Source organism: Giraffa tippelskirchi, chromosome 11 (assembly GCF_054371585.1).
Source record: "Giraffa tippelskirchi isolate mGirTip1 chromosome 11, T2T-mGirTip1v1.2.pri, whole genome shotgun sequence".
NCBI classification, from domain to species: Eukaryota; Metazoa; Chordata; class Mammalia; order Artiodactyla; family Giraffidae; genus Giraffa; species Giraffa tippelskirchi.
Window position 1 is genome coordinate 27221104 of NC_137285.1, and position 16977 is coordinate 27238080.

The 16977-nt window shown below is 60.2% G+C and overlaps 1 protein-coding gene across 33 annotated transcripts in view; it reads left to right on the plus strand.

Moving 5' to 3' along the window:
* Window positions 1-14288, plus strand: part of FBRSL1 (fibrosin like 1) — an 83027-nt gene extending 68739 nt beyond the window's left edge. The window contains exons 6-20 of one of the 33 annotated variants that reach the window (XR_014069440.1): window positions 181-226; window positions 2763-3078; window positions 3189-3409; window positions 4115-4551; window positions 5266-5316; window positions 5514-5609; window positions 6155-6223; window positions 6375-6407; window positions 6623-6694; window positions 7953-8082; window positions 10330-10407; window positions 10571-10654; window positions 10846-11053; window positions 12507-13593; window positions 14061-14288. Coding sequence is in view for 31 of the 33 variants with exons in the window: in XM_081544371.1 (XP_081400497.1) it covers window positions 181-226; window positions 2763-3078; window positions 3189-3409; window positions 4115-4551; window positions 5266-5316; window positions 5514-5609; window positions 6155-6223; window positions 6375-6407; window positions 6623-6694; window positions 7953-8082; window positions 10330-10407; window positions 10571-10654; window positions 10846-11053; window positions 12507-13344 (2679 nt within the window). In the remaining 2 variants the exon portion in view is untranslated. Of the gene's footprint in view, window positions 1-180; window positions 227-2762; window positions 3079-3188; window positions 3410-4114; window positions 4552-5265; window positions 5323-5513; window positions 5610-6154; window positions 6224-6374; window positions 6408-6622; window positions 6695-7952; window positions 8083-10329; window positions 10408-10570; window positions 10655-10845; window positions 11054-12506; window positions 14026-14060 lie in introns of those variants that run through there. The other 32 variants (XR_014069441.1, XM_081544381.1, XM_081544399.1 and 29 more) reach the window with 32 other exon arrangements.
* The last annotated feature ends 2689 nt before the right edge of the window (window positions 14289-16977 follow it).

Here is a 16977-nt window from a genome sequence, read left to right on the forward strand (position 1 = left end):
GGTCACCCTCCTACGTGGGGGCAGTGGGCACAGAAAGACGTGTTGTGCCAGGCTGGGCATCCCTCATGTGCACTGAGCCTACCCAGACCTGCTCCCTGGGTGCTGGGGGCAGGGGGTCAGGGCCAGGTTCACCCCAGCCTCGTAGGTCCCTTTGACCTGACCCTCCTCTCTTTTTTCCAGGCATCTGTGGGCTCCGAGAAGCTCTTTGCCCCAGCAGCCGATAAAGGTAAGTGTGCCCCTGGACTCCAGACCTCTAGAAAAGCACAGGACACACTCCTGAAATGAGCTGGAGGCCCCAAGTTAGCTCTGTCTTGAATTTCAGGTGCAGAGCCTAAGGCCAGAGTTAGGTGTTCCCATTTACTGAGGGATGCAAACCACACCCCCAGAAACAGCCACAAGGAAACAGGGGGAGCTGGGAGGAGGACCAGTGTCTCATCCAGAGCCACACAGATTTGGAGCGGTGGTTCCCAAAGTTGGGGGGGCGTCCCTGTACCCCCTGGGGACCATTAAGAATGTACTTTCCCAGGCCCTTCCGAGGTTCATGGAGTCACATGCTCTAGGGATGGACAGCAGCTCCTGGCTAGTGAAGCGTCCCTGCCACAGTGTGGACTGGCCCCCATGGCCACCACCACACGTGTGGCTGTTTATATTAACGTGAGACAGACTAGACTCACTCCTCAGCCACACCCGGGCCCTAGCCAGTGAACCCCAAATGGGACAGCACAGGTGTCGGGCGTCCCATCATCGCAGAAAGCTCTTCTGACCGGCACCATCCCATCAAGGCTAGGATAGCCCTTTGTAGCCCAGCCTGTTGGTCGTGGCTGTGGCCCAGAGCGGGTGTCACTGGACCCAGCACAGAGAAGGAGTCTTTTTGCTTGGGAGACTCCCTTAGGACATGACTACACAGGACAGGCCTTGGGGTACCCCGTGCACCACAGGTCCTGCTGGCCTGGTAGCTGGGCATGGCCTGTATGTGCCTTTAGCTCAGGAAGCCCTTTCCTCAAGTCAGGCATTGCAGCAGAGCCGATGCCTGCTGAAGAGTCCCGGCAAGGAGGCCCACCAGAGGCTCCTTGGAGCCAGGCATGCTGAGCTGACATTTCAGACAGAATTAATGTAGGGTGTTACCAGTTTCAACAAATGATCACAAACCGTGTGACTTGAAACAACAGGCTCATAGTTCCGGAGACCAGAAGTCGAGTCCCGTGTGTGCAGGGTTGTGCTCCCTCCAGAGGCTCCAGGGGAGGAGTCCCTGCTGCCTCTTCCAGCTCCTGATACTGCCTGCAAATGTGGGCATCCCGGGGCTTCTGGCTGCATCCTTGCCATCTCTGCCTCTGTCTTCATGTGGCCCCTTCCTCTTGTTGTCTCTTTTAAGGACACCGTCACTGGATTTAGGCACCCTCAACCCCCGATTCCCAGCTGATCTCACCTGGAGATTCTTAGCTTGATTATGGCTACCAAAACCTTTTTTCCAAATAAGGTCACAGTCCCAGGTTCTGGAGGTTATGGTTCAGCAGAGTTCAGGGAACGGGGCAAGGGTTTGAGGTGTCCAGAGAGGTGCATAGTTGGAGGGGGGTGATCAGTAGCAGCACTCATAGTTTTGTCAGTGGCAAGAGGCTCTAGTGATTCCAGGACTCTCCAGAAGGGCTGGAGCATTGGTGGCAGGCCTGGGGTCACGTCCAGGTCTGCATGGCTCGTGCCTGCCTCTTCTGTTCTGATGGCTGCTCGCACTTTGTAAGAGCCTTGCGTGTGGAGAAGTGAGAGAGACAGGAGCGAGGAGAGGGCCAGCCTCCCTGGGCAGCTGTGAGCATGTGGGCTGACAGCTTCCTGTCCTCCCTGCAGGAGTGGTGGCAGTGGCCTCCTCCACAGGTCTGTTCCTACGCAAACAGGCCCAAGGCAGGGAGGTGTCGCCCTAACAGAGGAGACATCTCTCTGCCAGCCTGGGTTATGGGTTACACTGCCCTGCAGCCACAGGGGAGGCTGTGGCCAGCGCATCACTCTGCGTGGCTGCCGCCTGCATGGGCCCCTGGGCCTGGAGGAGGAAGTGGAGTCAACCAACAGGCCAGATGAAGCAACCACATTCAGTAACCTGAATTTCCACTCCTCCTGGAAAACTGGGATGTCATCCCCTGAAGGCAGAGCTGCTCAGATGCATGGTGGTGCCTCCCCTGGCCTGGACACATGCTTTCCACCTGGCCCCTGGGCACATGACCTGAGACCTCGCTCGGAGCAGCTTCAAAAGGAGGGTTTGGAATGAGCAAGCGGGCTTGCTGATGGCCCAAAGGCAGGCCTGGAGCTCAGGGGAGCAGAGGCTTTGGGTGGTGATGAGTGAGGCAGCCACTTTCTCCCAACAAACTAGGCAAGGCTGGTCATCCAGAAAGTCTCCCCCAGCGTGAGGACCCAAAAAAGGGCTTCGGCCCTGGGTCAGTCGGGTGGGTCAAGAAAGAGCAGCCACTCACTCAAGTGACGCTACCGTGGTGGCAGATAGGGTGGCAGAGCTTCGAGCCCAGAGCCCAGACTGAGCCGGCTCCCTCACGCATTTGAGTCTCCCTCCATAAAACTGGGCCATAAGAGCCCCTGCATGAGATCACCATAAGCAGGAGGTGCAGGACACGCCTTGGTGGTTGGCCCTCTGGACAGGTAACCTCCCTGTGCAGCAAGCGGTGGGTTATACCAAGGTGTTGTGGGCAGGGGCTCTGTGCCACCTAGTTCCCCTTAGGAAATGATCCTGAACCCCAGACTCACCCCTGCCACTCTCTCCGCAGGCCCCACACTGGGCGAGAAGTCCGAGGCCAAGACCGGGGCAGCGCCCAAGGTCTCGGGTCTCGAGCGCAGCCGCGAGCTGAGCACCGAGCCGCCCTTCCTGGCCCCCGTGCGCAGCCCCGCACCGGTCCTGCCCTCCGCCAGCACCGTGGCCAGCCCGCTGGTCAAGAAGGAAGCCCCGGCGCTGCCCCGCCTGGCCCCGCAGCTGCCACCCGCGCCCTCGCAGCCCCGGGTCCCGCTCCTGACGCACGTGCCTCTCCCTCCGGGCGCCTTCCCGGGCCCCGGCCCGGCCGCGCACAACGGCCTGCACAGCCTCAGGTGGGCACAGCCTCAGGTGGGCGCGGGGCTGAGCCTGCGTGGCCTCAGGCGGGCGCAGGGCGGCGCGGAGGCGGGGCGCGCGGCCGGGCACTGAGCACCCCTCCCTGCAGCAGGAGCAGCAGTGCCAGCAGCAGTGCCAGCTTGGGGCTCGCGAAGCACGCGTCCCTGTCGCCTCACGGGCCGGGCCCCCACCTCTCTACCTCACACTTGGCGCTCCGCTCGCAGGCCCAGCACCAGCACCACGCGGCGGCCATGTTCGCCGCGCCCCCGACACTGCCCCCGCCCCCGGCGCTGCCGGCCAACAGCCTGGTCATCCCAGGACACCCCGCCGGTAGGTCTAGGTGCCGTCGCTGGGGCCAGGGTCACTGTCTATTCCCTCTCCACTCTGGGCTCCTCATCCCTGGGCGAGGGGGTGGCGGTGGCCCTTGGGGAGGGGGGCTGGCCTCCGAGATACAGACTTCTCTCCCACCTGCTCCTCCAGACCATCAGTGCAGGGCAGAGGAAATTTCCTGCCAGGGCCTCGGTTGTGCACACACACAGATACACGGGTGCATACGCGTGTACATGGACACACACTCCCTGCTCCATTCTGAACCCTTGCCAAGCCTAGTAGGGCAGTTGGGTGCCGGGAGTTGGTATAACTTGGAGCTGCTCAGTCGTCATGGCGATGAGGGCTCCCAGGGCCTGCTGTGTGTCTCTTCCCATCCCTCCGTCGCTAGGCTGCTGGGGGGGCAGGGGTGGATAGGGCTGAACTGTGGGGTAGAGGGGCCCCAGATGAACTGCAGCTAGCCTGACCTCTCCCTTGCTGCTTGATTCCAGCAAGTGCCCCCTCATGGCCAAATCTTAGGTCGCTAAGGATTTTTCCATGGGTCTCCAATTTTTTTCTAAAAGTCTGAGCCCAGCTCAGTTGGGGGCACCTTAGTGCCCCAGTCTGGGACCAAGACAGTGGTCTGGGGGAGGCTGGGACGGGCAGGGCTCCCCGACAGGGCTGTCTCGGGCTCCCAGGGTGGCTCACCGTGTTCTCTCTTGCCTTTAGATGCCAGCCTGTTGATCTCATTCAGCCAGCCAATCATGTATTGCCAGCCTCATTCGGGGATTCTGATTGGTACTTGGTCACAGGCACCTCTCTTATCTCCACCCTGGGGCCCGCACGTAGCGAGCGGCCACCACGGCTTGGCCTGCCGAAACCGGGAGTGCCAGGTGACTATCCGCCTCGCCCCGCCGGGAGCCCGCGGCCGACGTGCCTCTCTGTCTCTCTCTTTTTCTCTTGTAGATCACGAGCTGCTCAGGCAAGAGCTGAACGCGCGTTTTCTGGTCCAGAGCGCCCCCCTGGGCCCGGGAGCTCTGCTGCGGGCGGAGTTCCACCAGCACCAACACACACACCAGCACACACACCAGCACCAACACACATTCGCCCCCTTCCCTGCCGGGCCGCCCCCGACGCCGCTCCTGCCACCCGCCGCACCCCCGCCGGTGCGTAGGCTGCGTGCCGGCAGGCGGGAGGGGGTGGCCCGGGCGCGGGACACGCAGCAGGCACACGCAGACGCTCTCTGCACGCATGCAGGCTGACACCGTCCCGCTCGGTCCGTCTGTCCGTTTAGCCCCTCTTCTGGTTCCCCCCACCCCCTGCTCCCAGGTCATCCCATGAAGCTCCCTGCCCCGGGCCATTCTCTTGGGCTTGGGTGAACACCCCCGTCCACACAACCATGGGGCCAGTTGTACCCATGTGGGGTCCTCAGTGTCTCAGTTGGCAGCAGGTCAGGAGGACCAGGACTAGGGGCCGTGCAGATCAGGACTCTTCCCATGTTCCTGGGCCTCAAGATCTCATCCCCAAGCCAGCTGCTGTGGACAGAGTCCCCTCCCAGCTTTGCTTTGACACTTGACACTGGCCAGTTAGCAGTGGCCTCTGTGCTGTGCAGCTTGACCACCAGCCCTGGGCTCCATGCCCTACCCTCCCGGTCATGGCTGCAGACACCCAGGTGGGCGAGTCTGCACCTCCTATGCTGAGGTCACTAGAACAGGGAAGGGCCATGGGCCAGTGTCCTCGGGGAGCCTGGAGGGCAGCTGGCTGGAGGCCGCCAGCCTCATTCTGACCGCTGCTCGGCCTGACGGTGTGGGTGGGCGCTTGGCCAGTGGAGGGCATCGGTGTGGCTGGGAGGCCTCACTCTCTGCCTCCTTCCCTTCCAGTTTGACAAGTACACGCCCAAGCTGGACAGCCCCTACTTCCGACATTCCAACGTGAGTGTCCGTGTGCGCCCGGGGCTCGCCAGGCAGGGTGGGGGGTGTGGAAGTCGGGCTGCGCCTTGTCCATGTAGCCTCCCACCTAGTGCAGGTATGGCAGGGTGGGAACCAGAGGACCAGGCCCAGCGCCCCTGCCCAGGACGTCTGAGTGCCTGGCAAGGCCCCTGGAACACCCCTCCCACCTTCTCTTGCAGTTTTTCCCGCCCTTCCCTCCGGCCGTCCCAGGACTGCCCGCCCTGCTCCCACACCCAGGCCCCTTTGGATCCCTGCAGGGTGCTTTTCAGCCCAAGGTACCAGCTGCTCCCGGGAGGGGGTGGGTACGGTGGGCAGGGGCTGCAGGACCGCCCCCCCATCCAGCATCTCTCAGGGCAGTCATGATCCCGGGTGGCACCTGAAGGGCCTTTACCTCAGTGCAGAAGATCCTGACCTTTGGGGCCAGGAGAGCCTTGCTTCGCTTGTTCTCTCCTCAGCTGGGAGCACTCGGGGTTGGGGGTGGGAGGAGCAGTGCAGAGGAGCAGAGGTGGAGTGTGGACAGCAGCCACCCAAAGCCGTCCACACTGCAGGAGGCCCAGGCACCAGGGACCAGGCTGGCTCTGCTCACCTTCCTTGCTGCGGGGCTGCCTTTGCCCGGCACAGCGATCAGAGCCTTCTCCTGCTGCCTTTTCAGAAACCTCCGGATGGAGGATGTGGTGGGAGGCCAGACCATCCCGGGTCACAGTGTGCAGGGCCCCACAACGAGGACAAGGCGGACACTGGTGTCCCGGAGGGGGCGTTGGTACCACCTGGGCACGGAGCCTACAAAGTGGTCTCGTGCGGTATCCCTCTCTCCCCTCAGACTTCAAACCCACTCGAGTTAACAGGCCGGGCCAGTGCGGTTCACTCCCTCCTGCAGAAAGCCCCCGGGGTAGGTGGCAGCAGTGTTCGTGCCTCTCTCCTTCCTGGGTGGGCATCCGGCCAGCATGGCTCCACAAGGCTCACATAGTCCCCCTTCCCCAACCCCCCTGGGCTTGACTGCTTGCAGAGCCTGGGTCTAACACTTCCTCCTCTGTTGACAGCAGGTGTCCGACCCGTACCGGACAGCAATCAGGGTGAGTGTGTGCGTGCTTGCATGTGTAAGGTCTGTGTGTGTGCCTGTGCGTGTCTCACCGTGGGAGGAAGGGGCCCGGCGGGACCTCGGGGAGGGTCTGAGGCCAGGGAGGACTCTCTTGGGTGGCACAGGGGTGCCCTGTGACAGCAGGGATCTGGGGGTGGGGAGTGAGGAGACGGTTCTGGCCGCGAGGCTGAGCCCATCCCCCCGTCGCAGAAGCCGGGGAAGTGGTGCGCTGTGCACGTGCAGATCGCCTGGCAGATCTACCACCATCAGCAGAAGATAAAGGTGAGCTGGACTGCTCGTCCTACCAGCCAGGCCTGCAGCTCAGAGGGCGCCCTTCTTGGGCCAGGCCCTCCCCAGCATCCACACGTGTGCGCATGTGCCCCTCGCCCCAGCACTGGGCTGGGCCAACAGGAGTCGGAGCTGGGGAGCAGGACAGCAGGGTATGGGGAACTCAAAGTCACTTGCCACCTGGTCACCCGGGATGACCCAGGCAGGGTTAGGGAGGAGCTGACCCTGCAGGCCTCCCTGCTATCAGTCAAGCCCTCCCAGGGGGCCTTTGGCCTGGGGCCCCCTTTCCCCCAAGTGTTTATTAAGTGTCTGCTGTGGGCCATAGACAGAGATGAGCATAAGTACTCACGGAGCCTGCATGCTCCTGGGAGGGACAGGTGGTGAAGAGGAACCCAGCTTGAGGTCATCCTCCCCGCAATGGGTGATGTCAGATGCCCTGGCTGAGCGATGCAGGGAAGAGGCGGCCCTGGGAAGCCTGAGGACTTGCAGCCAGGGGCAGTGGGCTGGGGTGCTGAGGGAGGCCAGGCTGGGACCCCGCACCCTGTATCAGAGAAGGGTCTCCACACTTTGTCAATCTCAGGTAACACGTTACCCTTACTCAAGGTATTTTTAAGCCATCATGCCCTAAGCATGTTACAAAGGACAAGTCACAGAAAGGGATTTATGACGGATTAACATGCAGACACTCAGGCAGGGTGCCTGGAAGGTGCAGTGGAGGAGGCAGGGTGCGGGGCACCCCTCTGTTGTCACCACAGCAGGAAGAACTAGGATGGACTTGGCCCACCCGGTGCCTCCCGTGGCCCTAGTGACCCAGGGGCTGGCATCTTAGTTTTATTTAACATGTAAATTTTAATACTCATGGTAAATTTAGCCCTTGGAAAACTGGAAAGACTCGGGTATGCGCATGTACTTTTCCAACTTAACTTTATAAAATCTAAATAGTATTTCTAATGAAAATGTAGCATCGAAATTGAGATGAGTTTTAAGTGTAAAACACCAGCTTTCAAAGACCATATAAACAGGAGCGAAACGCCACAATCAGGAACCTCCTATATTGACCACACGTGACGACGTTTCGGTTACCCCGCATCGCTGACACATGGTCAGGATGACTCTTACCTGTCTCTCCGCCCACTGAGCGAGGCCAGCGCAGCAGGGGGCATCACACCTTGTTGTCCAGCTCATCGGCAGCCTGGTGGCGAGTAGGACAGAGGCCCGGCCTCCGGCCCCTATACACGCTCTGTCCCGGCAGATGCAGCTGGAGCCCCACAAGCTGGACGTGGGCACCAAGCTGGACTTGTTCAGCAGACCCCCCGCCCCGGGCGTGTTCGCCGGATTCCAGTACCCACAGGACCTGGCCCGGCCCCTCTTCTCCAGCTCGGGTAAGGCGGCCTGGCCCAGGGGAGCTGGCAGCCCTGGCCACTGTGCAGGCCCGGGGATGGCCCGGCAGATGCGTTCTCGCCTTTCTCCTCTGGCTAGTGTGGGCTCCGGCTGCTGGGGCGGCGCTTTTGTTTCTCCAGCTGTAGCAGGTGGGATCTGGCAGTGCTGTCCTCCTCGGGCTTCTCCCTCCGCCCCCCAGAGGTGTCCCCACAGCTGACCTGACCCCACCCATGCTCTGGCCCAGGACGCCCTCCTCTCTGGGGCTTCCCTCCCAGGAAGGGTTCGGCTGTTGTCCGAATAGTGGGAAACTGCTCCAGAGCCTCTCTTCTGTGCTCACCTCCACCAGCAGCCACACCACAGCCTCACTGTGTCAGGGTCCCTTAGGACCACCCCCAGGCTTGCAGTGCTCCCAGGGTTCAGCCCACGTCTCACCCCTCCCCCCCAGCTGTATGCATTGCAGCCGAGGGACACATCCGTCAGCAAGGAAGGGGGCAGGGTCGAAGTCGGGTGTCTCCCGAGCACTGCCTGAGGAGCCCCAGGATGCACTTTATTCCCCAGAAAGAAGCCCTGACAACAGGGCGAGAGGCTGTCTCCCAAGGAAGCTTGGGATCTAGCGCCCCGGCTTCTTACTGGGGGCCAGTCACATAGGCACCTGTGTGTGCCCGGACCAAAACCCAGACTCCCAAAAGGAATGCGGGTGCTCAGCACAAACCACACTGTACAATCTGAGCATGTGTGAGTGAGGCATTCCTATCAGAGGAAGGTGAGAAGCCTCCTGAAACCTGAGTTCCCGGACGCCGGCCCAGGGCAGCCATGCAGCAGGCCTGAGGTTGACGGTCTGGAGCCCACAGGGCTGCTGCTGCCTCGTCCCCCAGCGATCAGGCCCTTGAAGGATGTCACCTCCTCAGAGAACCTTCCCTGACCACTCCTCACATCCACCCCCTCACACCCTGCCGCAAGCTCATGCTCACTCACCCCCACCCCCTGTCACTCCGTGCAGGCAGCCCGTTAGCACACTGGTGTGATAGGATCACGCTGGCTGGCCTGTGAGCTGGGCGGCTCTTCCCAGCCCCCACTCCTCCACCCTCATGGCCTCCAGTCCCCAGCCAGGGCAGAGGCATCTCCCAAGTGTCAGGGTCCCTCAGAAAGCAGAGCGCCTCCCATCTGGGCCTCAGCCCTGGCAGCCAGCAGGCTTCTTAGGCCCTAGCCTACAGACTGTGGCCTGGCCCCTTTATGCTTCCCTCCCCCCATGGCCTCGTCCTGCTGCGTGTCTGCTTCCCCCAGCGCATGCCCCCCCAGACCAGGGCCCTGTGTCCCCGCCTGACGCCTGGTCGCCCCTCATCTGGCGTGTGTGTTTCTTTCATTTGTGTGCATGTGGCCATCCTCTTCCCTGGGGATTATCAGCTCATTGGCCTTTTCTCGGGGTGTAGCTTTTTAAGGCAGCACATTTCCCTGACTGCCCTCCACATGCTCTCATAGCATCCTCTTCAGCACTGGGACCAACTATTTTCCTAACTTCTGGTTTGATTTCTTCATAAGGTCACTTAGAAATGAGATCACATTTCTAGGTGGAATCTCTCTGGGAACTAAACCTGCGTTTGTCTGGGTGGAAGAGCCCACCTGTGACGCCCACGGCAGGCAGACAGGAGCATTCCATTGTTGGGGTCCCCACAGGTGGAGGGAGCTGGAGAGATAGGGGGTGCCTCTGTCAGGTCTCACCGGAAATTCACCTATAGACAGAAAGTGGGACCTCCTAAGCGGCAGGGTCGGCCCTTGATCCAGCAGCCCCTTCTCAGGACTGGGCCCACTCGCCTGCCCCCCGGATTCGGTTCTGGGGGGTGTCGGGGGAGCAGGGCTGATGCTTGTGGGCTGTGGCCTGCAGCCAGGGGACACCACCCCAGGGGCTGCCATCTTCGGGCCATTGTCCATCTGCACCAAGCCGCACCCACTGTCACACGACCAGGATTGTTTGTTAGCTCTGGTTGGGACCTCAGAGGGTAGCTGGCTGCCGGAGCAGCCCCTCAAGTCTCAACCTCAGGCCTTTGCCCTGTTTCCTCTGGGGGCTTCACTACTATCAGCACCTCCCTCCCTGCTCCCCCATGTCGTGGTCCTCCAGACTCAGGGAAATGAAAGCCTACCTCCCAGCTGGTCCTGAGCTTGGAAGGGGAGGTGGAGCAGCCACCCTGGGAAGGAGGCACAGATGGGGCCCCAGGTGCACCTGGGCCTCCAATAGCCTCGCCCCTCTCCAGGTGCCACCCATCCCGCCGCCAACCCCTTCGGACCCTCAGCGCATCCTGGCAGCTTCCTGCCCACTGGTCACTTGACAGGTAGGTGTCCCCTGAGGTCTGTTCAGTCTGGCTGGCCTGTGCTGACCCCCAAGAACCAGGGCACCCTCGAATTGTGCAGGTGGTACCTGCCAGGTTCTGGAGCCCCTGGGTGGGGGAGGGCCTGGTGCACACAGAAATCCCTGAGTGCTTGTTGCCCCCACAGACCCTTTCAGCAGATCAAGCACCTTCGGGGGCCTGGGGAGCCTGGGAAGCAACGCCTTTGGAGGCCTTGGCAGCCACGCGCTGAGTGAGTGACCTCGCCACCTGCTCTGCCCTCGCACGGGCATGGGCGTGCATCAGGGCTACAGTGACACCGAGCGGACTGTCACCCCTCCTCTCCTTGGGGCACACGCGGCCTGGGGTTGGGCATCTCCCTGTGTGTGCTCCTCCTTGGCATCCCGGCCTCACCCTCTGCCACCATTGCCACCCCCTCCGCAGCTCCCGGCGGCGGCAGCATCTTTGCCCCCAAGGAGGGCCCCACACTGCACGGCCTGCCTAGCCCCCACGAGGCCTGGAACCGGCTGCACCGAGCGCCACCCTCCTTCCCCACGCCACCCCCGTGGCCCAAGCCCGTAGACGCCGAGCGGGTCTCAGCCCTGACCAACCACGACCGAGAGCTGGACAAGGGCAAAGAGGAGCGGGACCGGTGAGTAGGGGCCCCTCCACTTGCCCCATTCTGCCAGCTCCCTGCCCCTGCCACTTTGTCTTGCCTCCACCTCTGCTGAACCCAAGGAGGCAAACTGAAATCTCCTGTGGGAGGGCGCAAAGACTGCATCCTTGGGGTAGGAAAGACCAGGGGGAGGGGATCCCTGAGTCCACACACTTTTCACCTTGTTCCCACAGAAGACTCTTGCTGGGGCACGATCTGGGCAGGTACCATCCAGGACGAGGGTTACTTCCTCCAAGGCCCTGGCAGGGATGGTGGGCTTCTGGACCATGGTGGGGTCTGGAGGGAGCTCAGATCTGCAGGGCAGAGCTGGAGGGTGCCAGGTCTGGGAAGTACACCTGTGGGGAGCCCCCTGGGCTGGAGGATGGAGGCTGAGGTTATATGTTCCCACCCCTAACCCCACGGGCAGCAGAGCTAGGCCAGGGCAGGGCAGAAGGGAGCCTGCATTAATGGGAGCATCAGAGTCCGGGATTGAGGGTTCTGGAGGAGTCATGGGCCAGCTATGCAGACAGGAGCAGAGGTAGGCTCCTTGGCCAGCCCTTCTGGCCAGGTCCGGGCATTGCTGCAAGATAGGTGTTGGGCAGAGCCTGAGAGCACAGTGAGGGAGGGGGTGGCCTAGAAGACGACAGGGACATTTGTCACAGGCCCCAGAAAGGGTGCTGGGGAGCACCCCAGGGCCTGCTCACATCCTACAACCATCACTGTCATCGCAGAGGGTCAGGAGCCCAGGGAACTGCAGCCCCTCGCGAGGACATCGGGGTCAAGAGGGTGGGCTGCAAGTACAGTAAGGGTAGCCAGGTGCAGCAGTGAGGGTTGGAGGGGGACCTCGGCACCTGATTGCGGTCAAGCTCAGCTGCCGTCCCACCCCCTCATCAGGGTGGAGGCCATGCCCACCTTGCTCCCAGCCTCAGAGCCAAAGGGCTAAAACGTACAGAGTGGCGCCTCATGGATGAGAACCGGACTGGAATGGGGCAGGTGGAACTCTGGTGAGCCCCAGCCAGGCCACACACACCCACTAGAAGGGGGTTTCAGAACCCCAGCCCTCCAGTGGATCAGTGGGTCTGAGGTAGGGTGGAACTTCCTTAAGTTCTACACTGAAGGTCTTCTCCTGGCTCAGGGGCTCAGTGGCCTGGGTTCTGGTAGAGAAGTCTGTGCTTCTGTTGCAAAGTTGGGCTCCAGAGTTGCCTGGGGGTGGGGGGGGGCTTGTGGATGTGTGGGTTATGATCACCATGTGTGTGTTGATGGGTGCCACTAGCAGTAATTCCACAGGAACCTAGGGTGCTAAATGGACACACCCACCCACACACAAGGACCCTGAGGTCACTGCAATGGACAGTGAAGGTGCCACATTGAGGTGGGAACTGGTGGCAGAGGAACTCACTGCAGGGTGTCCCGTCAGGCTGAGCGGGGGTGTCCGTATTGTCGCTCCCAGGGACCTCCTGGAAAAGACACGCCTACTGAGCCGGGCCTCTCCGGCGGCGCCCGTGGGCCACCCAGGCAGTGGCCTCCTGCTCCGGGGCCAGGGCGATCCGGGCCGGCCTGGGATCCCCGCCGAACGCGAGGCTGAGCTCCGCATCAAAGAGAGCCGCTCCCCAGCCAGGGAGGACGGCCCCAAGCCCAGCAAGATGGCCCTGGGGGAAGGCCTGCGCCTGGCCGGTCTCCTGGGCCGCGAGCCCGGGAAGCCGCACGAGGTGCCAGCCGAGCGGTCCCAGAGCGACGTGAAGGTCAAGGAGGAGCGCGGAGAGGACGGCGATGCGCCCCCACAGCCCGGCCCGGGTCCCGCAGGCCGCGAGCGTCCGGCCTTCGCGTGGGAGCCGCCGCGCGACGCCTACCGCGGCCCAGAGCTACCCCGCCGCGCCCCACCGGGCCCAGGCCCCGCCGCCCTCCTCGAGCTTCCTGAGCGCTCCTACCGGGACCGCGAACCACACGACTACAGCCCCGAGCGCCTGCGGGAGGTGCGCCGTGATGAGCTGGAGCGCGCGCGGGCCGCGCACCTGGACGGCGCGGCGCTGCTGCCGGCGCTGGGCGCCCTGCACTACCCGCGCCTCGCGCCCGCCGCCGCCGCGCTGCACAACAGTCTCCTGGTGCGGACCCCGCCCGCCGCCGCCACCGCCGCACTCGGTGCGCCGCCGCCGCTGGTGGCTGCAGGCGGGCCCCCCACGCCCCCCGGGCAGCCGCGGAGCAGGACTACGCCGCTGGGGGCCCGCCCGCCGGGTGAGGCCCGCGACTACTCCCCGTCCCGCAACCCCCAGGAGGTGGAGGCGCGGTAGTGGCCGCGGGGCCGCTCCCGCCGCGCATGCGGGGGCCCCTCGAGGAACGCACTGGTGTCCACTTTTCTAAACGTCCGTTTCTAGAACCTAAGCACAGTTCCATCGGCCCTGGGGTGGCGACGCTCACTTTTCCACCCGCAGCGTCGGGGGTGTCACACACAGCTTTTCTGGGGGTGATCTGTTTGTTTTCCAAGTTTGAGATTAGGCTACTGGTAAAAAAAATCCAAGTTTGTACCTTTTTTCCCACAGGTGAGAAGCATTTTTAATAGATTTGTATTTTTTTCAACTTTGTGCTCTTTAGACATTTAAGAGAAACGAAAGACACTTTTGCTTTTTTACTTTTAGTTTGGTTTTGCAATTTAATGGCCTCAGATCCGTCTCCAGAGCCCCTGGGGTTTTTTTGTCTTATTTATGGAGGAAAAAAAAACGGTCATTTTGTCCAATGCACTGTGAGGCCCCCACTCAGGCCCGGCCCTGGCCCTCCCTTGGTACTTGGAACCGAAGTTACAGATATATATTAAGATAATAATGTACAAAGCTTTTTTTGCCTTATTATGCAGAAGTGTAAAAGGGTTTCTTTTTCGGTTTGTTTTTTTAAAAAGAAAAATGAAACTGTAAATAGTCTGTTAATATAAATATATGATGTTATTAAATTCTTAATCTAGGTAGACTTTATAAAAACAGTTTCTAGAAATTTCTCTGGTTGTTTGTTTAAGGTGGTCACAACAACCCACCCGCTGTCAGTTGGAACTGCCCTCAGACGTTTAATGGCAGCAACATCCTTCAACTATGCAAGCGCTTGAGCGGCCAGGCCGCTGGGGGACCGCGGAGCAGCCCTGGGACATGCGTGTGTACCTTGGGCTGGCTGTGCGGTGGCCTGGGGATCCACCCCAGATGAGTAGGGATTGGGAGGTAAAGAGGCTCAAGGCTGATTACAAAAGAAATAACCTGTGTTTCTTCTCCACGGGGGCCGTCAGAAGACATTGGTCTCATGTTCTCCCACCCGCCAAGGCTTTGGCATGATTTCCTCTCGGTTTCAGTCTTACTTTCATAACCCCGTGAATGTCACCGTGCCCTGTCGTCAGTATCCCTTCTTTCCTGATGTCCACACCTGTGTCCTGAGCGTTCGCGCCTCGGTTTGGCTATCCTTGGCTGTTGGCTTTATTCCGTTTTGTATTTTCAACCCCATGTTTTCACGGTAGACCCCGGTTATTTTAAACAGTCTGTTCTCACATCAACCAGTGAAGGTAAATACAGCCTTGATTTTGGATGAAAAGGTGGTTGGTTGAGTGTTTTGTGGGGCTTTGTGGCAGGTGGGGGTCATGTACCCGCCCTCAGTTCCTTCCCCCAACCCCTGGCTCCCACTCACCAGGGCTGCCCTGCCTCCCCTAGGCTTGCCCCCACAAGCGGTTCCTGCTGCCAAGGCTCCTCCCTCTGACCTTTGCTGGCATCTCCATCTTGCCTTCAACTGCTTTGGTCCCACAGTCCCCACCGTGTCACCTGCCACATCACCCCTGCCCTGAACTTATCCTCTGGGTTGCTTTTCTCTGTGCACTGCGGGTCAGGGTGCACGTCCTCGGGAGGGCTGGCCTTGCCGCCTGCTACCCTAGCAGAGTAGGTGACCGTTGTTGGAGAGGGGAGATCTCAGCAAGGAGGGGCACAGGGGCAGAGCTGCTGCCCTGACCTGCTGGAGGAAACAGGCTTGGGGGGGGTGCCTGCCCTGCAGTGGAGACCTCAGCTGCTTGTGCTTAGCACTCGGCCTGTACCCCTACCCTGGCATGTTTTGGAAATGGGGCCCTGGCATTGCACCCCAATTGGATTGGCTTCCTAGGGTAAGGAGCCTGGCTCAGAACTACCTGGAGCCGAAACCCATTGGAGTCCCCATGGAAAGCTGGGGGTGCCCTTCATCCCCAGGGAGACGCTCCTGGTCACTTGCAGCCAGAGCACCCTCCAGGGCCTTCTCCACAGGAGTTTGGTTCCCAGGGACCAGCCCCAGCTGGCCACAGTGCCTTCCTCCTGCACAGCTTGGTTTTCTTTTTGTCTCACTGGTAGCCTCCGCAGCAGAGCATCAGGAACGATATGTCACCGTGCTCTGCTGACAGACCGTGGGAGGCTGGTGACCATACTTACCCTGGGCTGCTGCGCCCGGTCGCCTGGGCCACACCCCACAGCACTGCAGGGTCCCCGTGGAGCAGACACTGAGAAACAGAGGCCCAGCCAGCTCGGCACCCAGGGCTCTGGGGCCCCAGCCATAGGTGTAGTTGGAGGATGGATGCCATTCAGGGTCTGCCCTTGACTGAGACCACTTGGGAGTCCAGGGATATCACATGAAGGGATTAAATATTTGAGTTAAAGCCAAATGACACAGTCTGCATTGAACCACAGGGACACGGGGAGTAGGCCTGTGCTTCTTGCCTAGTTTCAGAGGAGGGCCCCTGGCAGCTTGTCACCTGCAGGGTAGGGTTGGTATCTGCCCTGGGGCGGGCCATCCCTAAGGGACCTCCTTTTCAAGGGATCCTGTTCTCTAACGGAATGTCTTCCCAAAGGGCATGATTTTTCATGGAACAAAATCACTAGTGGAATTCTGCCCACTGGGGGGCGCCCTCCATGCTGGGCACATTTCTGAACAACCGTAACCTACTATAGTGGCCCACAGGGACCGTGGTCTGTCAGGCAGCACCAGCCTCCAGGAACCCACAGTCCACACTGGAATGCCATCTCCAGGAAACATCTATGAAGTTAAATGATTGTCAAATAAAATGTTTCAATAAAAGCATTAAAAGAATTTGTAAAATCCCTTAGAAAGTAAAACAAAAAGACAGTGAGTTGAAAATGTGAGAAAAGCTGAACAACCTCCCAGTATGTCCATCCTCCAACTAATAGAATTTGGGGAAGAATAAAAACTAAGTGGAGTGGGACATCTAAAGTAGCAATTTTAAAACAGCCCGGTCAAATACCAGCCAAAAAGAAGACATTTCAGACATGCGAGGATTCAGACATACACTCATTCACTGCATCTTTTCTTTGGGTGCTGCTGGAGGAGATACTGCCATAAAATAAGGGTGTAAACCAAGAAAGGGGGGCTGCCCAGGAGGACACCCTTAGGACCCAGGAAGGAGGCCTCAGGGGAGGCTGTCGCCACCGGTCTTGCGGGTTTTCTCCATGTGAACTTTAGAGTTTGCTTTCACATTCCGCTAGTTTTGTCCTCTGGCCATTATGTTGGGATAGCATTGGATTTATAGACAAATTTGGGAGGAACTGACACCTTTCCAGTGTTGACCCTTCCTGTCCATCACAGAACTCGAATGTATTTGTTTCCTTTTCTCTCACTTGGTAAAGGTTTTAATTCCCTTCAGCTGTCTCACAGCTTATGTGTATTCCTAGGTGTCATGCTTTCAGTGGGCTTCCCTGATAGCTCAGTTGGTAAAGAATCCGCCTGCAATGCAAGAAACCCCAGTTCAATTCCTGGGTCGGGAAGATCCGCTGGTGAAGGGCTAGGCTACCCGTTCCAGTATTCTTGGTCTTCCCTTGTGGCTCAGCTGGGAAAGAATCTGCCTGCAATACAGGAGACCTGGGTTCGATCCCTGGGTTGGAAAGATTCCCCTGGAGAAGGGAAAGGCTACCCACTCCTGT